At 31.4% G+C, this 19,281-nt stretch overlaps 1 protein-coding gene across 1 annotated transcript in view; it reads left to right on the top strand.

Annotated features, from left to right (window-relative positions):
* Nucleotides 1-19,281, top strand: part of RASA1 (RAS p21 protein activator 1) — a 94,235-nt gene that overhangs the window by 57,646 nt on the left and 17,308 nt on the right. The window contains exons 9-13 of the mRNA XM_039875016.1: nt 2,378-2,456; nt 8,856-8,976; nt 9,739-9,895; nt 15,994-16,081; nt 18,255-18,332. Of these exons, the coding sequence (XP_039730950.1) occupies nt 2,378-2,456; nt 8,856-8,976; nt 9,739-9,895; nt 15,994-16,081; nt 18,255-18,332 (523 nt within the window). The remainder of the gene's footprint in view (nt 1-2,377; nt 2,457-8,855; nt 8,977-9,738; nt 9,896-15,993; nt 16,082-18,254; nt 18,333-19,281) is intronic.

Consider the following 19,281-nt stretch of genomic DNA (forward strand, 5'->3'; position numbering starts at 1 on the left):
GTTCAAGAAGAGAGAGAGGCAGTTATTTTTATTAAGTAAATTACTAAACTGAAAGTACAGGACATAGTATCTTTAGAAACATATTTAATTCACAAATACATTTATAGTGAACATGTTTTAATTTCCTGAGACGTAAATCTGATTTCATGGCTAAAACTTTTATGGAATGTTTAGGCAGTCTTGCATCTCCCATGACTTTCTTTACGTGTATCTGGATACAATACAAATTAAAAAGGAATTAAAAAAAAACTACTGGAAGTCCATCTCATTGGTAAAAATATATCTGATCAGTTGCCACACACTTTTAAATTAAATTTGTTCCTGAATTTTCAAAGTTGTACAATCTGAACTGTACTTTACAATAGTATCCTATTCTCTTAGCTCATGGATAAGAATTATGTTGTAATATTGAGGCGCTACACAGGATTGATTATATTTTACAGTTATAGAACAAGAAACCTTTGATATTTACTGTTTTTTCATAGATTTAATGCTTTTTGCCTTGAAACACATAGTCATCTCTGTGGTACTATCTAGCTGTCTTAAAATGTTTTCTGATTTTTCTTTTTCTTTTAACACTTGGATTAATATGTGGTATTAACATTTCTCATTTAAAACTTATAACTTTCCTTGTCCTTTTGATGATACCTTTTTACTTGTTTATTCGCTATTCCCCCCTTGCTCTCTTGCATTAAATACTGCCTCTGGTACTTAGTTTATATCTATTCATTTTCATTTTTTTATTAATAATTTAAAGTTATTTTGTTTTTTAATATTATATTGGTTTATGTTAATTTTTTAGTATAGGAAAGATTTTATCGCTGGAGGTACATATATATTTTGTATATATGTGTGTATCTTTGGAGATAAATATATATATGTATTAATGTGTGTGTATATATATATATATATACACACACATATATCTCAAAGATAAAAGATATATATATTCTAATAATGTAAGTAGGGAGAATTATGAAAAAATCAAGCGATATATACCCAATTATTTATATATATATATATTTCAGTTATTGTACTAGTAGGAACAACATGAAAAAAAATAAATGGTAGATTAAAAGATGTTTCCTAGGAATCCATAAAATACCCATTCTTCTAGTCTACTAAAGGAACATTTAAAATTCTGAGATTTAAATATTCAGTACAATAAAATGGCCTACTGATTACGGAGAAACATACTTTTATATTAAAAAAACTTGTTAAATTTGTGTTAAAATATCATTTTCAGTTTTGTTTTGTTTGTAATATTTTCCAAATATTAAGAATATTTTAGGAAGTCCTTGTCACAGCGGTCAGATAAGAAAAAGAAATAAAAGGTGTCTAAATTGGAAAGCAAGAAGTAAAACTGTCATTATTTGCAGATGACATGATACTATGTATAGAGAACCCTAAAGACCCTACCAAAAAACTGTTGGAACTGATAAATGAATTCAATAAAGTAGCAGGATACAAAATTAATATTCAGTGATTAGTTGCATTTTTATATACCAGGGTCGGAGGAATTAAGAAAACAATCTCATTTAAAATTGCATCAAAAAGCATTCCTAGGATAAATTTAACTAGGTAGGTAAAAGATCTATACTCAGAAAATTATAAGACACTGAAGAAAGAAATTGAAGAAGATACAAATAAATGGAAGCACATACTGTGCTTGCGGATAGGAAGAATTAACATCATTAAGATGTCCATACAATCCAAAGTATCTATAGATTTAATGCAATACCTAAAAAATTAAAATTTATAGCACTTTTTATCAAAATCAATAAGCCTTTCCTGCTGTAGCAATAATCTTATATGTAAGATTCCTCTGGTCTTTTTTTTTTATTTGCTTCTCTGTTCACCTATTTATATGTTTTATGACCTAACTCCATCTGATTATTATAAAAGCAGAAAATGTAAATGTTTTGATGATAGAAATTCTTAGTTTACCTGAACTCACTCTTGCTAATAAACAAATGCCATTTCTCTCATCAGTTTTTCCTTCTCAACATTAGAAATAACATTATTAAAAATTTTTAAATTCTCTGTTTATTTCTCATCATACTTTCTGAAGTTTGGTGGGGAAGGATTGTAGACTTTTAATTCTTTTCTCAGTCGATAGTGACTGTTGAGTATGTGTATAGAAAATTAGAATCTCTGATTCAGGTATTCTTACCTATAAACCAATATTGGGAGTATTCTTATTTTTCTAAAATAATATCACTGTTATGATTATGTATTCTATTAATGTATTCAAGTTCTATGCTTTGAAAAAACTTGCAAATAAATAATCCTTGCTAACATAATTTGCATGTATTTTCAAGAGTTGCATTTTTTATGAGACAAATTATGTTAATGTAAGTAATTTTTATTTTAACAGCATCGGGGACATCATAGACCACTATCGAAAAGAACAGATTGTTGAAGGTTATTATCTTAAGGAACCTGTACCAATGCAGGTCAGTGTTGTTTTTTCCTTTTTTCAGTAATTAGCGTTTTATTTTAAAATGAATTTTTGGTGGTATGTTTATATACACACTCATGCATTTAAAATTGGATAAAAATTTTAAAACTGTGGATTATTCAGATTCTTTCAGAAAATAAATTGTAAGAGAATCTCTTAGTATTTATTTAATTTGGTTCTAGATAATTAGGAAGTCCTTGATGGCTTTTTGAGAATAGAAGCAGTGGTGAGGGCAGAAGCCAAGTTGCACTGGGTCAAGGAGTGAGTTTGTTGGAGGCAAAAGTGGAGACAGCAAGGAGAAATCAAGCCAGGCTTATTAACTAGGTGAGCTTGGTAAGTAAAGAAAATAAATTAAAAATGGTAACTAGAAGAAAATGTAGGGCTATGAGGGGTTTAAACTTTTTATTTCTTTGTTTATTTGTCTGTGATTTTATGCTGAGCATTTTGAGCATGTCTGTATACTCTGGGTAAAGCCAATTGTCAGGAGGAAAATAACGGTGGGTGAGGAATGGGTATGTCAGTAACTGATGTATAAGGTCCTAGAGAAGGCAAGACTGACTAAAAACTCAGAACACAAGAGGAAAAATTGGCCTTGAACAAGAGGGCCTGTTGACTAATAGTTGTTTAATGCATAGGGAGATTAATTAGTCTCTGTTTATTTCTCATCATACTTTCTGAAGTTTGGTGGGGAAGGGTTGTAGCAGGGGTTAAAAGAAGGTACAGTCATGCTGTTCATTGTTGGGGATACATTCTGAGAAATGTATTGTTAGGTGATTGATCTTTGTGTGATCATCATAAAGTGTACTTACACAAACCTAGATGGTATAGCCTACTACAGCAATAAGCTATATGGTATAGCTGATTTATTGCTACTAGGCTACAAGCCTATACAGCCTGTTACTCCACAAAAATACGTGAGATTAAATCAAGCACAAGAGAAATGAAGCAATCAAGAGATAGATGCAAGCACAAGATCTGTGAGGCTGCTGCCGGTATAACACAGCATACTGTGGTACAGCAAACTTTTTTTTTTTTTTATAAATAGAGTACATTCTAAAATAACAAAAAATATAGTAAATACATAAATCAGTAACTTGGTCATTTATTATTATTTGTACTGTACATAATTATATATGTTTTGCTTTTTATATGACTGACAGCACAGTAGGTTTATTTTCAACACCATCACCACAAACACATGGTCCTCTGTTGTGCTACCACATTATGACAGCTACAACATTTACAACCTCACTAAGCAATAGGAATTTTTCAGTTCCATTATAATCTTATGGGATCACTGTTACATGTATGGACCATTGTCATGCAGTGCTTGAATGTCCTTGAGAAGAGTGATTAAGAAATTTTACTATGTGGAACACAGGGACATAAAGAAGACGTCCTAAGATTTTGCATACATATACAACTAAACTTGTACAGTGATTTGTAGTGTCTCTAGCTTCTCAATTTTTCCCCTTCCTAACAAATTCATATGGTTATAACTACTCATTGGAGTTGCTGAGTAGGGAATCATCATTCTGATGCTTAATATAAATTCAAGAATTGTCATAATCTTGTCACATTTTAATATATCTTCATTTTCTTATGTTTTTCTGGTAGAATGTAAGATCCATGAGAGCAGGGGTTTTGTGTTGTATTCCCAGTGCTTAGAATAGTATCTGGCATTTGATAGTCAGTATTAATTGAATGACTGCCTGCCCTCTAGCAGGAAGCACCTGCTTCACCCTCTATAGTATCACTAATATGTCTTAATCTCATTGTGCTTTTTTGCTATTTCCATGTCTGTCTCTTCCTCTTTCCCAGTCTAAATACTGCAAGTTTAAGTTCCATCTTAAGTTTCACTTCTCCCTTGACACCTTCTCAATAACTGTGGTCAACATCGATGGACCACTTTTATTGGCACTTCTTGCAGACCTTGGCTGTTCACTATTCTAATTATTGCATATGTAAAACTAACTTTTTTTCTTAAACCACATGGTGTGATATGTGCTTTCTAGAAAGCACTGCTCAGGGTCTTTTTATTAGGGGTCATAGGTGCCTTTACCTCTAGATGACAGATTGTGCCACTCATTCCCATTGCTGTCTCTTTAATTCTAATTCACATTGGCTGTTTGAGTGAATGATGATTTTAATTTTGTTTCATAAGTCCACAGACTTTGCCTAAAAATTTAGTCATACATTTTTGCACCATGAATTTATGTTTAGAATTTGCTAACTTAATTTTTACAGGTAGAAAAATAAGTAGCTTGTGACATCTAGTAAATTTTCGTTCCTAAATTATAAAGCTGTTTTAAGAATTGCTTCAAATATACGGAATGCCTTTTTCATATCTGAACAAACCTCAAATTGTTGTCATTTGCAAAAGTGCCTATGATGCATTGACTACTTCAGAAATAACTTATGCTGATTACAAAGCAATTTGATTACTACATAAAAACCATTAAATGCTACTTGAAGTCTATTACTTTGGGCTTGGAGTGAAAGTAGATTACAGTAGAAGTTTGGGAATCATAACACTTATCTGTTCTTCCTAGCAGCATCCTAAGTATTAGAGTAACAAAAATTAGTAATGTCCTTTTATTAATGGAAAAACTGGTTAGCTAGAAAATCAACTCACTTCCCCTGCATACCCCGACTTAGGGGAACTAGCTAGGTCTGCCTTCTTTGTGGAACTAACACTTCTAGAAACAGACATTAGAAAAAAGGAGGAGCCTTTTGAGATAATGCACCCCACAATAAAAATAATATTTTTCGATCATTTTATGTTTTAGGCACCGTTCTTAAACATATTAATTAATTTAACTTTTTCAACAACCTGATGAGGTTGATACTGTAATGATACGCATTTTGTAGATAGGGAAACTGATACCTGGGAGGTTAAATAAATTGCTTAAGGCATCAAGTTATCCTTGACTCTTTTTCTCTCCTACACTCTGTATCCAGACTCTCAGGGAACATCATGCTGACTCTGCCTTCAAAATAGATCTAGAATATGACCACCACCAGAATCTGATTTCATCTCCCTGTTTCTACCTTTGCCCCCTTAACACTGCACAGCAGTCAGAGGGATCCATTTAAAATATGAGTCAGATATGTCAGTCCTCTGTTTTAATACTTGCGAATATTCTACATTTCATTCAGGGTAAAAGCCAAAGTCCTTACAATGGCAAAAATAGACCCTAGAGTGGTATCTCATTGATTGTCCGTACTCATCTCTGTTATCCTTTTCTCACTTGTCTCCGTTCATACTGGCATCTCTGCTATCTTTTAAAATATGCCAGGCTCTTTCCTGCATTAGGACCTTTGCTCTAGCTTTCAACCTGCCCCAAATGATTTTCCTTCAAATATTTACTTGCTTCTTTCAGGTTTTGCTCAAAAATTAGCTTTCCAATGAGACTTACCCATATATCTTATTTAATACTGCTTTCCCTACCCTGTAAACCACTTAAAATCTATTAGCGAATAATATAGTTTACTTATTTATTATGTTATCTTTCCCTCCATAGAATATAAATTCCTTGAGGATAAGGATCTTTGATTTGTTTACTAATGTATCTTAAGAACTAGAACAGTGCCTGGCACTCAACAAACATTTATTGAATTAATTTATTAAATGGAGTTTTCCTAGCCTTTAAGTAATAAAGACAGAATTTACAATCGAAGTCTGGCTTCAGGAAACAGCATACCTAACTTCAATGCAAAAGCTTTCTTCAATGGCTATCAGACTCTTAACAATCAGATTATCTACTTCCTTGGTTATAAAGGCTTACATCCCCAATATGGGCAGCATCTTTTATCTATCTGTCTGACTGTCTGTCTGTCTGTCTGTCTATCTATCTATCTATCATCTATTTCTCCTAATTTTTAATTATTTATTATTTATTTATTTACTTATTTATTTAATTGAAGAAATGATTTTAATCCCCTCCCCAATTCCCCCCAACCCCGCCGTCTGTTAACCACTAGTCCATTGTCCATGTGGGCAGTGTCTTTTAAATTCAAGTAACTATTCATCCACTGTCATGTATGACCTGGAACATACCCATTTTGTAAATCCTAATTCCAGATTTCAGATACATTTCTAATAAGTTCTTGCTTACAGTTACTCTGGTTCTTCCTCACACTTTCACTGTCAAAACAGAATAGTGAGTCCAGATGTTAAATATCCCTCTCCTGGGTTCTAGTTTATGATTCTTTGTTGTTGTTCCTATACTAGCCTCATCAAATGCAATACTTTAGAAAACTTTGGCTGATATTTTTGTTGGAGATACAGTCTTCTTTGCTCTTTAAGTGTAAAATATTTTTGTATGTTTAGGTTTAGAAACAATTAGAATGATCAATATGGTGAATTTTTAAAATTTCTACATTATCTGTCTCTTTCTAACAACCATTGGGTACAGATTAACTTTTATTCATTTACAAATCATAATGAAGTCAGACTTGGTGCACAGTCTCATTTCCTTTTAGCAAAACAATAATTTAAATTTTTGCCACAAAATATTGCATGATGTCATTCCTGTTAAATGACTAACAAATGGGAGCACCATATTTTCTTTTATCCCCCTAGAAATAATTTGTTCACTCAAGAATTACTGAGTTTTGAGAAAATTTATCAAGAATATTATCATCTGAAGAATTATAGTCTGAGATTTTGATTATCAGAATCAATGTTATCATAATACTACATCCCAGAGTGCTGCCATCTGTTTCTTTGCATTCATCTTATGATTCTTTTAATAACTGTCAAACATATCTCTTAATATTTTCTCTGTGTTATTATGAGCAGAAAATAGTTCTGTATTTTCAGCTGTGTTCCAATGAAAGCTAATAAAAGGACAACAAAAATAGCCTTTTATATTTCTTTAAAAGATAATACTTGGCAAAATAGAAAAAAATTGCCAAAGAGTGATGTAATAGAGATGATTTATTTCACTCTCTAGGCCAAAGGTTAGCAAATTTGTTTTGTAAAGGGGCCAGATAATAAATATTTTAAGTTATATGGCTATTCAGTCTTTGTCTCAACTACTAAACTTTGCCTTTGTAGTGTGAAAGCAGCCACAAATGTTATGTAAGGGAATGAATATGGCTGTGTTCCAATAAAACTCTATTTCCCAAAACAGTGGGCAGAATTTGGCACATGTACCATGGTTTGTCAACTCTTGCTCTTTAGCATACTTGGTAATAATTATTGAGTAATGATGCAATGGTTCCTAGGATGATGAAACAATGGAATATTTCAAGATGTAGGAAAGTAAGATTTATGAGAGTCTCATATCTTAAATTTATAAAAGGGCCTAATGGACATGTGAAATCTCTAATAAGAAAAAGTCATAAAATATTAATCCTTGCAAATAGTATCCTTGCAGTTTTCTGTATTCACCTAGTGTTTCTTGCAGATGTATATTTGTACATAAACACACGTGAATTTGATTTATGCTTATATTGGTTCCTAATTTATCAGTTCAACTTCAAGACAACGGCATTTGCTGTAAAACACAACAAAACTGATGGTATAGTAGTCCCCCCTTATCCGCAGAGAATACATTCCAAGACCCCAGTGGATGCCTGAAACTGCTGATAGTACCAAACCTTGCATATACATTTTTTTCCTACACATATATATCTATGATAAAGATTGGTTTATAAATTAGGCACAGTAAGAGATTAACAACAACAATAATGAAATAGAACAGTTATAACAATGCACTGTGATAAAGTTATGTAAGTTTGCTTTCAGAATACATTATTGTATGGTACTCACCCTTCTTGTGATGATGTGAAATAAATACAGTGCCTACATGATGAGATGAAATGAGGTGACTCACATAGGTATTGTGACATACTGTTAGGCTACTGTAAGAGATATAAGCACTGTGATACCTTGACAGTCTGATAACTGAGGTGGCTAATGGGTGGGCAATGGATAGAGCATGGATATGCTGGACAAAGGGATGATTCACATCCCAGGCAGGACGGAGTGGGATGAGTGAGATTTCATCACGCTATTTGGAACAGCGTGCAATTTAAAACATGAATTGTTTTATTTCTGGAATTTTCCATTTAATATTTTCAGATGATTGTTGACTGTGGGTAACTGAAACCACAAAAAGCAAAACCACAGATAAGGAGGGACTACTATATTTTTGAAAATAGCTTGTTAGTTCATGTTCTTGAGAAATGGTAAGGAAACCTTTTTGAAAATTTCAGAAGGCAAAGACTCTCTTAATATATGTTACATACTTTTAGATTTTAGTACTTAAAACATTTTTTAAGTGTCTAGACAGACACAATCTGGTTTTTAATTGGTAGTTTAGTAGATTTTACTTAATTTCCATTAAGAATTCATGAAACAATTTTAATACTTTTAAAAATTCAGGATCAAGAACAAGTACTCAATGATACAGTGGATGGCAAAGAAATCTATAATACAATTCGTCGAAAAACAAAGGATGCCTTTTATAAAAATATTGTTAAGAAAGGTTATCTTCTAAAAAAGGGTAAGTGTGAAGTTTTAAGACTAAAGACTCAATTGCAGTATTTATATTTATGATAGATGCATTGTAAATATGGGGCATAAAATTTATTGATATGTATTTAATAAGTTATTTTGCTCTATATCATTAATAATTGACCCTTGTTTAGAGATTTTCTCTAAGCAGCCTTCAAAATCTAGTCTAGGTGTATATTAAGTCCACATTTTCAAGCAAAGTTTTAAGAAACAAGCTTATATATTTCCAAGACTATCTATCTTTAAATCCTGAGGTCAGTTCCAGTGCAGGGTATTTGATTTTTTGCCCTATCACTACCTTATAATTTTTTTTTTTTTAAATAAGGAAAACATCTGTGGCATTTTGCCTAAGTTTGACATTAAAAAATGTTAGAGAGTTGGAGCAGCACAAGGTTAGTGGGAGAGGTATTTCTGTTTGTTTGTTTGTTTTGTTTGTTTATTTTCTGGCTGAAAAAGAATTACTCCTAAATAAGAATTTTAAAGAGTTAATCATAATGAAATTTCCAAAGATATAGTTTAGGTACCATGTAATTTTCTCTGTGATTCATTAAAAAGTAAGCACTGTAACAAAAGTTCTTTTTATACAGATAAATTACATTTTCTCATAAGGATTGGTATGTTCTTTAAGCTTTGGAATATAAAGTAAAATATATTTAATTTTTACTTTCAGCAACTTTAATTTTTATGATTTTAATATATATGACTTCACAATTCATTATTTGGCTAAGGGAAAACTTTTTTTTTTTAACAGGCAAAGGAAAACGGTGGAAAAATTTATATTTTATTTTAGAGGGCAGTGATGCCCAACTTATTTATTTTGAGAGTGAAAAACGAGCTACAAAACCAAAAGGATTAATAGATCTCAGTGTATGTTCTGTCTACGTTGTTCATGATAGCCTCTTTGGCAGGTAAGAAATTGATTTCCTATTTCTTTTTGTAGTTATTTTATCAATAAAATAGTAGGTGTGTGCAGATCATTTCAAACCAATTTTGAGAGCCTTGACCATCTAAAAATGTCAGATTACTTTCTAGAGTAATTTTGGTCGTCTTTACTTTAAACTATGCCTAAAGTTCTGTTATATTACATAGAAATCTTTGGAATGACATTTCCTATAGTTAACTTGTATATATCCTATATATTCCTGTAGTAAACTCATATATATCCCTGCCCCGACCAACAGTCTTTTGAGTGATTAACTTTAAGTCTTGTCACTTTTTCCCAATTTTATCACATTCTCTGTTAATTCAGTGCATCTGATAGGACTAGGTATAGTCAGCTGTACTATTAACTTGATAAGTATGTTCCTAAGAAATTTGACATTGGGAAACAATCGTAATATAAAAACAATTGTTTCAATAGGAAAGCGTATTTCAGATTTGAAATTAAAACCTTTTTCGTACATTGATTTCAGAGGTCAAAAAATATATGTATATAAATGTATATGCTGAAGCTAAATCCTGAACATTACATGGCAAATCCAGCTCTTGATTACATCTGTTTTTTTGCTCAAGTACAAATAGCCTTTCTTTACCTTTCACCATTGGTATTAATAATAATCCATTCCAGAGTCTTTTTAGCTATATTTACCATTTTTGTTACCTATTGTTATGATTAATAAGGAAAAAATCAATTAAAACAAATGTTTTTAAGAACTTGCTTGCTTCAGGATGGCATTTCTACTAGGCAGATCTAGTTTTTTCCTAACTAAATTGATAAAATTATAAGAGAAATACCTATAGAGTTACAGCCTTGTCATTGCATTTTCCAAACTGTGTTTTGGAGATCACATTAGTGTCATTTGTGATTTTAATTGATAGGCAGTTTTTTAAAATGATTAAAATAGGTTTGGAAAATACTGAACTACCTAGTTTCCCTACAGCTGGGTTTTTGAATCTTAGCTAGTGTTTATATTGTGAATCACTAAGGGAGTATAATATGAAGTATTTCAGTAATTCATTTGACTTTGATACCCTCCATCTTTTTTTGTGAACACTTCCTAATATCTTATAAAAACAGCTATTCCAAAGTACATGCAAAAAAAAGTTTTGGTAAGATAGAATTTCTTAAGATTTTTCGTTTCTTAACAATATGGGAATCTTGACCTTTATCTGTGGTTGGATAAGACCTCAGGTTCCTTTTCATCTCTGCTCTGCCTTCCTTTCGTATGTGCTAGATCCTTCCTCACAGACCAGCTTCCTTCATGGTTCCAAGGTAACAGATAGTACCAGAGGAAGGAGAAGTGAGCATTTCTTCCAGTAACTATTGAAAATCCTGAGAATGCACTATTGAGCCACCTCCGACAGTTTCTAGTCTTAGGTTACCTGAGGTAGCAAAGGAATTGAAATTACCTTTATAAAGTAAGGCCATTGAGGCCATTGAGCGCCCAGCCCTGCTTCTGATCATGCCACCCAGGTAGTGAGGATGTTATCTTTAAGGGTCAGTGAAATGGATGTTGGAGAGACAACCATACTGTTCTTTCCCAAATACAGTTTATTTGTGCTATCAACAGTTGCAAGAGGGAAGAGATTTGGGAACTAGCTTATTGAGATAAGTAATAAGAAATAGGTGGTTCTTAAGCTGAATCTTGGAGGATGAGTATGAATTCATTTAATAGAGCAGAGCTTCCCAACCAGTGTGCAGAGAATAAGTTATAGGTGTTCCTTGAAATATTTGTGGTTGTAAGTTATTATAATAACAATAGTAAAACAAACGTTTTACATTTCAATGATTATAATGCTTGAAATTATATGACTCCCTCAATAAACTGTTTTAATTCCTTATTTTGTTATGGCAAAAGAATTGGTGTGTAACATTTGTAGACAAAGCTCTGGTAGTGGCCATATTTCAGTACTTTCCTCTGACTTTTTAAGAACTTGCTTGCTTCAGGATGGCATTTCTACTAGGCAGGTTACATAGACTTCGGAAGTTTGTTAGAAGATCATGCAATTAAGAGCTAAAGCTAAAGCCAAAGTGCTTCACACAGATTTGAAATATTATTTGTTTAGTCAGTCTGCATGGAAATAGCCAAATCTTTGAGGCCAAAAAGCAAAAAAAAAAAAAAAAAAGAAAAGATACCACTTTCAAATAGTATTAGATTGTGTTCAGATAGGATTATCAGTAAATGCATTGGCTATATGTAGATAGAGATTACATTTTCACTGCAGACTGATGAATCTATAGACTTTAGAGAAATACTTGGAAGTTAATTATTAGTCATTCAAAGAATCACCAAAAGAAATAATTAAAGACGAATTATTCAAAACAATAAATGAATCTCTTTGAAACCAAGAAGATATGGAAATAGTATTTAAGTTTATGATTGATGACGAGGCTTCACGATAGGAACATTTAAAGGTTTTACATCAGAAATTCATTCTGGAAAATAAGCTATACAGACATGCTCTTATATGTAATATTTGGTCTGTAGACCCGAATTCCAGATGAAATGATAGTTAAAAATGGAGACTAATAAAATCCAAGCTGCTTTAACTGCACGCTTTCAGTTTCTTGGGGGAAAATGGGATCACAATACCACTGTACTGTTTGATACCAAAGTATGTAAGCTGCTCAAAGAAGAGTTTTGCTAAAGTTTATGATCTAGAAGAAGAAAACTTTTTGGTGAATAATTATCACTTTGCAGATTTATTGAAGAATGGGTAAACTTTCTCAAAATTAGAAGTACAATATAAAAAGATATTGTGTTCTGACATTTTTAGATTCAAAGCAGAAATTCAACTTTGGAAAAAGTGAGGTTAAAAATGATTCACTAGTAATACATTATAATTTGAATAATATATATCTTAAAGAATTAAGACTAATAAAGCAACATCTGGATAATTTCAAAGAAAAGCTATTTATCATTATTTTGACATAATTTATATGAACAGGCGCAAATGAATTGAAGTCCTGTTTGTACTATCAAAAGGTCAACATTATATTTGCCAATTAAAGAAAGGAACTCCTAGAGTAAAAAGATCAGAACTTTGAAGTACAATTTAAAGGGACTGAATTATTCCTATTCTAGTTAATAATGTCAAGAAAGGAGTTTATGTTAAGTAGTGAAAAAGCAATAAATAAACATTTATCATTTGCTACAAGACTATAACTTGCTTCTTGTGCAGTTTCTTGTTGAAGGTGACGTTCAAGAATTTGAAGACATCTGAAAAAGTCCAGGCCACGTTTTGTATTTAATGATACCAAGTCTAAACTTAATATGAAAAAGTTATATATGAGAAGTAACACGTGTCTTATTTTTAAAAAGTAACATTTTTTCAAAGTATGCCAGTTTACCATCAACTGTATTTTTGTGTGCCTTACTATGAAATAGTTGGGAAGCACTGAGAAAGACTGAATGCCAACGAAGACAGCATCAGCAAAGCGTATTTCAAGGAAGTGAAAAGTCACCTCTACCAGATAATGAGACTAGTGAAAAATAGGTTGATACTAAATTATGTATTGTAGAATGCAGATACCATAGCACAAAAGGGTAAATTGTAGATAAATGCTGTTATCTTTTTCTTTGCTGTGTTATCAAATACACGACAGGTATTTGAACATTTCTTGCATTGTGTAAGCATAGAACCCAATACACTGAGATTTTTAGCATTTAGATGAAGTCTAATGTGAAGTTAACAGCAGGTCCTCTGCAATAGATTTGGTTGGTGTGCGTGCTCAGCTGTGACGAAGGAATGTTGGACACACTGCTCGTTTGGCTCTTTCCCTGCCCACTTTAATTGTACAGCTGTACCAATTTTCCTATGATTTTTAGTATTACAAAGAGTCCTCTAAGTACTCTATTTCTTTATGCGAAACTTCTGACTCTTAATACTGCTTTACTTTAAAATATAACCATTTTGGAAGCACAAATTGAAAGACATTTCAGTGATACTGAGTTATTGTAGTGAATATTTATGTGGGAATGTTTACACCTTTATCATTTTTTAGACTGAATCTTTCACCGTTGCAGTATTGTTTTATCTTCATTAAGAAAGGATTTTTACCTGGATTTTAAATTTTCAGTTGGCAGTTATTTTCTTTCAGCATTTTAAAGATTGTTTTCTGCCTTACAGCATTAACTTTGTCATTCTAATTGATTCTTGTTTTGAAATAATGTGACTTTTCTCCTTAAGGTACTGTATTTCATCTTTCTCTGGCTGCTGTGAGATTTTTTCTTATTTTAGATTTTCAGCAATTTAACCAAAATGTGCCTACCGTAATTTTTTAAAAAATTTATCCTGATGTTTGTAAAACTTCTTCACTCTCAGACCTGATGTCATTTATCAGTTTTGAAAACTTGGTATCTCCTTAAGCAGTTCTGCTGCATTCTCTTTTATCTTTTGGGATTCGTGTTACACAGTATACCTTTTTACTATGTCTCATGTGTCTCTTATGTAGTTGTCTGTTTTCATCATTTTTTCTTTGCGCATCAGTCTGGATTTCTTGTGATTTGTCTTTCAGTTCACTAATCTACTCTTCTGAAGTTTAATGCATTTGTCAAAGTCTTACTTATGTTTATTACATTTTTCATTTTATAATTTCCATTTGATTCTTTTATAGATCCAGTTATCTGGAAAAATTAGCTATTTTATTTATTAAACATTTTCATTACAGTATTTGAAAATTGTATCTAATTTCAGTATCTGGATTAGTACATAGGTCTTTCTCCTTTGTTATTTTTTTTCTTTTGGCTTTTCAGTTATTTGATCCTGATTCCTGTAATGTCTACTTATGTTTGACTGAATGGTGGACATTGTGTGTGAAAAACTGTAGACACTGTGGATGTTACTGTTTCCAGAAAGGATTGTTGTTCTGCCAGAGATTTTAGGGTAGGGGTAGTTCATCTTGATTCTCTCAGGGATCCAGTGGAAGTATTAGTAAAGGCTATTTCATTTTCTTATCCTTTTTTATTTTGAAGAAAACTTTAAGGCTATTTCTGGTTTGCTTTTATTTTGAAGGCATAGCTGTAGGGGTCTCAACTGAAAGCTTTCTCTTTTAAAGGCTCTGAACTCATTTGATTCCAGCAGCACTGTGAAACTGCTGAATGCACTGGTTACTTTTTTAACATTTTAGCTGCTGCTTTCTGCTTAGCATTTCAGCTTCTCAGCTTCTTGTCCAACACAGTGTAGGTGTTGGCAAACACCTGAAAAGTTTTTTGTTTTGTTTATATTTTATCCAACTGGAAGGGGTAGTCTGATATAAACCACTTTCAGAATCAGAATGTTTCAGTTTATGTTTTCCATTATTTTTATGGCATTCTCAAAGCATGAAAAGATGTTTCTTATATCTTTAATAAGTTAAGCTTGTACTTTGGAGATTTTGCTATGGCCTCCTAATACTGAAGTATAAGATATAATCTTTGGTTAAAGCAATAAATAGAAATAACATTTATTGAGTTTCTAAAACATGAAAACCCTTACTAAACATTTTATAAACATTTTCAAGTCAGAGCACATCTTCAAAAAGACATAAACTACTATCCGATATTGTACTTACATAAAATTATAAAGAGGAAAATTCAAATCACTTATCTACTAAGAGATAACCACTAAAAACATTTTTGGCCTAAGAACATGTCTAATCTTTTTCCAGTGCATATATATATACATACACTCACAAATATGTATATATATATTCTGTATCATCTTGAAGCAGTGAGTTTAGTAACATTTTATTTGCTTTAAAAATGTTTGGATTACCTATATATAATTCTGGCATTTCTGCTTCAATTTCTTTGTAACTTTTCTATTTCTAATGTCTTAAAATTAATTTACATTGTAGATTAAAAATTTTGAAAGTTTGATGAAAACTTAATAGTGCAGACAAAAAGTTTTCTGAAATACATGCAGCTGACATTTGCTTTTTAGTAATGATTTGGTACAAGGGAGTATTATTTCCCTTAATTAAGAATTATGTATTTTTATATAAAATATATATTTTGATTTTTTTTAAGTGGCTTTAGTCTTTTAATACTTTCCTTCCTAATAACTTTTTTGTTTCTATTTAAAGGCCAAACTGTTTTCAGATAGTAGTTCAGCACTTTAGTGAAGAACATTACATCTTTTACTTTGCAGGAGAAACTCCAGAACAAGCAGAAGTAAGTTAATTGTTTCTTCAACTACTGTAAATATTTGGCCCATGTTTTCTTTTTTTTTCTTTTAATTTGATGTTCAGTTAAAGTCGACATACATACAATATTAGTTTAAGTATACAACATAGTAGTTAGACATTTATATACTGTACACTTGTTTTGTTTTTAACTAGAATAGAAATGATTGCATTTAAGATAAAGTGATAAAACAGATGCTGCCTGAAATCTAATCATCTTTTTAAGGAATAGTAATATTTATATGTAAAACATTTTTTGAAAGAAATGCAGAAAAACACAGTAACAGATTATTAGGAATGAAAATTGCATTTTAAGTTGACCTTTAAATACTCTATGATGTTGAGTCTAACTGAGAATGTTCATTTAAAATCCTCTCTGCAGAAAGGTTATATTCTCAGTACTACTGAAAGGTAAGCCAGTTAGTTTTGCTAACAAGCATTGTTAGTATTCACTGATTGAACTCCATGTCTAAAAATACAAGTTCAGTCATCAGAAGGAAAACTATTTTAGGAATTTTCTCTTTTTCTCTAAGTCTATATATAATGCCTGTTTTTGGCACTAGCCATTGATCTATTTGCAGTGCCCTTCTAATGACCTTTATTAAATTTAAAGTAATGCTGTGAAGAAATAATGTGTTAAAAAAAATCTTCTAAAAATATTTTGACTTCTTTGAACCATAATATTTCTGGGGTGCTTAGTGGTATTTTGTGGAAATACTACCATATTTCTGCTTATACTCTGTGTATGGAAGGAATCAGAAGGTGGTTAAGAGGTCGAAGAAAGCAACTTTGTTGAAAATAGAAGATAATTTGCCAGCCTTCAATATCAGGCAGATGCTCTTAAAACTGTGGATCCTGATATGGGCCTCCAACTCATAGATTATGAAAATACCTGACTTTAGAAAAAACTTGGTGAATGAAATATTATGTTTCATGGCTCATAATTGAATGTCATGTTTCAAATCTTTATAAAATATCTCAAGTACTCACTACAACCATATAACACACATAAAACCTGGTATGTATCCATAATTTTTAGATGAAAAAGTAGGGCTCAAAACATTTTGGTAACATAGACATTTTTAAAAATATTAGAAATTGAGTTAGGAAATTTAAACTCCATATCCTATCTTCTAGTTACTTTGCCGTGTTCCCTCTTTCTAACTAAAGATGTTACATACCTTAATGATTATTTCAGTATGTTTTGCATTCCTCATTTAGTTGTATAAACAGAACATTTTCTTACTGTATTTATATGTACTCTTTCTGTATTCTGTATTTCCAAATACTACTTAAAGTCCAAAAGTACCACCTGTATTTCTAATTTTCATTACTTTGGTGGCTTGTGAGATCTCCGGTTAGTCTCTTCTATTTGTAAAAGTTGTGGTAATTGATTTGGTCTTAATTTGCTTTACTATAAATGTGTTCTCTAAACATTAACAGTTCAGATTCATTGAAATAGTCAACAAACTAAAGACACAATTGAGTAAAGCAATGCTGTAGAGCTTTCTAGAAACATATAATGCCAAGGTGAAGTATTTCTTTTTGATGAACCTGAAATTTTTCTTTCTCTAAAGCACTAGATGGTTAAACTTGTTAAAATATAGCTACTAACTACTTCATTTGACTATTAGGCTAGAAAAAATTTTAATGTTATATGTGAAAGGTTTACAAATAACTCAGATCCTCTTAAACATTTCTACCCACATCATGGGCTAAAGTAACTATTAGAATACTTGTCATCAAATCAGTCCTCACATTATCCATTGGTTTTGCAGTCAGCCCTCCTTTCAAAAATTTATCAAGTTAAATTTTGCCTTAGGGTGCCTCAATTTGTAACAGCTTAACTAGACATAAATTTTATTTTTGGAGCTAATTAATGGCCACTCATTGGTATACTTAACATTAACGTAGAGATTCTACAGAAATAGTTTTTCTGCAGAATTATTATAATTGTTTTGATCATTGCTGTATTTTATTGGGGCACAAATATATTAACATGCAGCAGTCTGTAAGTTTAAAAATGGCAGTCTAAGAAGTAAAGAACTATTGAATTTAAATAAAACAGTGATTATTGGAAACTAAACTATTGTATAATATATTTCTTTGAAATGCTGTGGGTTTTTTTTTGTTTTTTGTTTGTCTGTCTGTTTGTTTTGTAGGATTGGATGAAAGGACTGCAGGCATTTTGCAATTTTCGGAAAAGTAGTCCAGGGACATCTAACAAACGCCTGCGTCAGGTGAAACTTAATTTTCTTTGATTTGTAACTGTCACATTTTGTCTATCACTTTCTTTATTTTTATTTCTGTATGAACTATTTTGGCCAACACTTGAAACACTTTAGAGTTCTTAAAATATTTTCAGGCAGTTTAAAAATCTATGCTCTCACTTGCTTCAGTAGCAGGAGAAATAGTTATTTCTTTAGGAAAGAGACCGTTCTTTACATACTTGCTGGGTATTTAGTCCATAATGCCATCCTTTGAATGCATACCAAGAATTTTTTTCTTCCATTTAAAATAATACCAAACCAACAACAGACACTATTCTGTTGGGCACTTTTATTATTTTTTTCTTAAAAATTTATACTTTGGCCTATTTCAAAAAAGTAGAACTAAAGATACTTACTGAAAAGATTATCTGATTTAAATTACCGATCCCAGTAAACTTGGGTTTTTCCTTTTATAGTAATTGCTTTTGAAATGTATTACATAACTCTTAGGTAGTATCTTGTATCTTATTTGAAACCTTAACATGTCCTATATGTTTGTTTATGGAGAGTTAAGCTTGCCTCTCTCTTTCTAGGCATGTAAAGTCAAATTTGAATCCTCCATTTCTTTGCTTTTTTCTTTATAGTTATCCCTAGATAACTAGAAAAAAATAGGTAATTTTAACATTTTTGGAGTTTTGAGGAAAGTTTAGTATGATATTTATTGACCAGTGTGACTTGTTTTACTTAGGAGAATTTCCAATAAGCTTGGTGAATTTAACATATTGTTTTATTGGAAGTAAATATTCAGGTTAATATTCAGATGACTATAATTTATATTCCTTTAACCAAAAGACTGACTCCCCAAAGGCATTTAATTATATACATAATCACTATGTGTTCTCAAAATATATTTTAACATTTAGTAAGCAATGGAAAAGCAGATTGAATTTCTGCAGATTGTGTATTGTGTGAAACTTTA

This window comes from Pteropus medius, unplaced genomic scaffold (assembly GCF_902729225.1).
Source record: "Pteropus medius unplaced genomic scaffold, Ma_sr-lr_union100, whole genome shotgun sequence".
In the NCBI taxonomy this organism is placed as follows: domain Eukaryota; kingdom Metazoa; phylum Chordata; class Mammalia; order Chiroptera; family Pteropodidae; genus Pteropus; species Pteropus medius.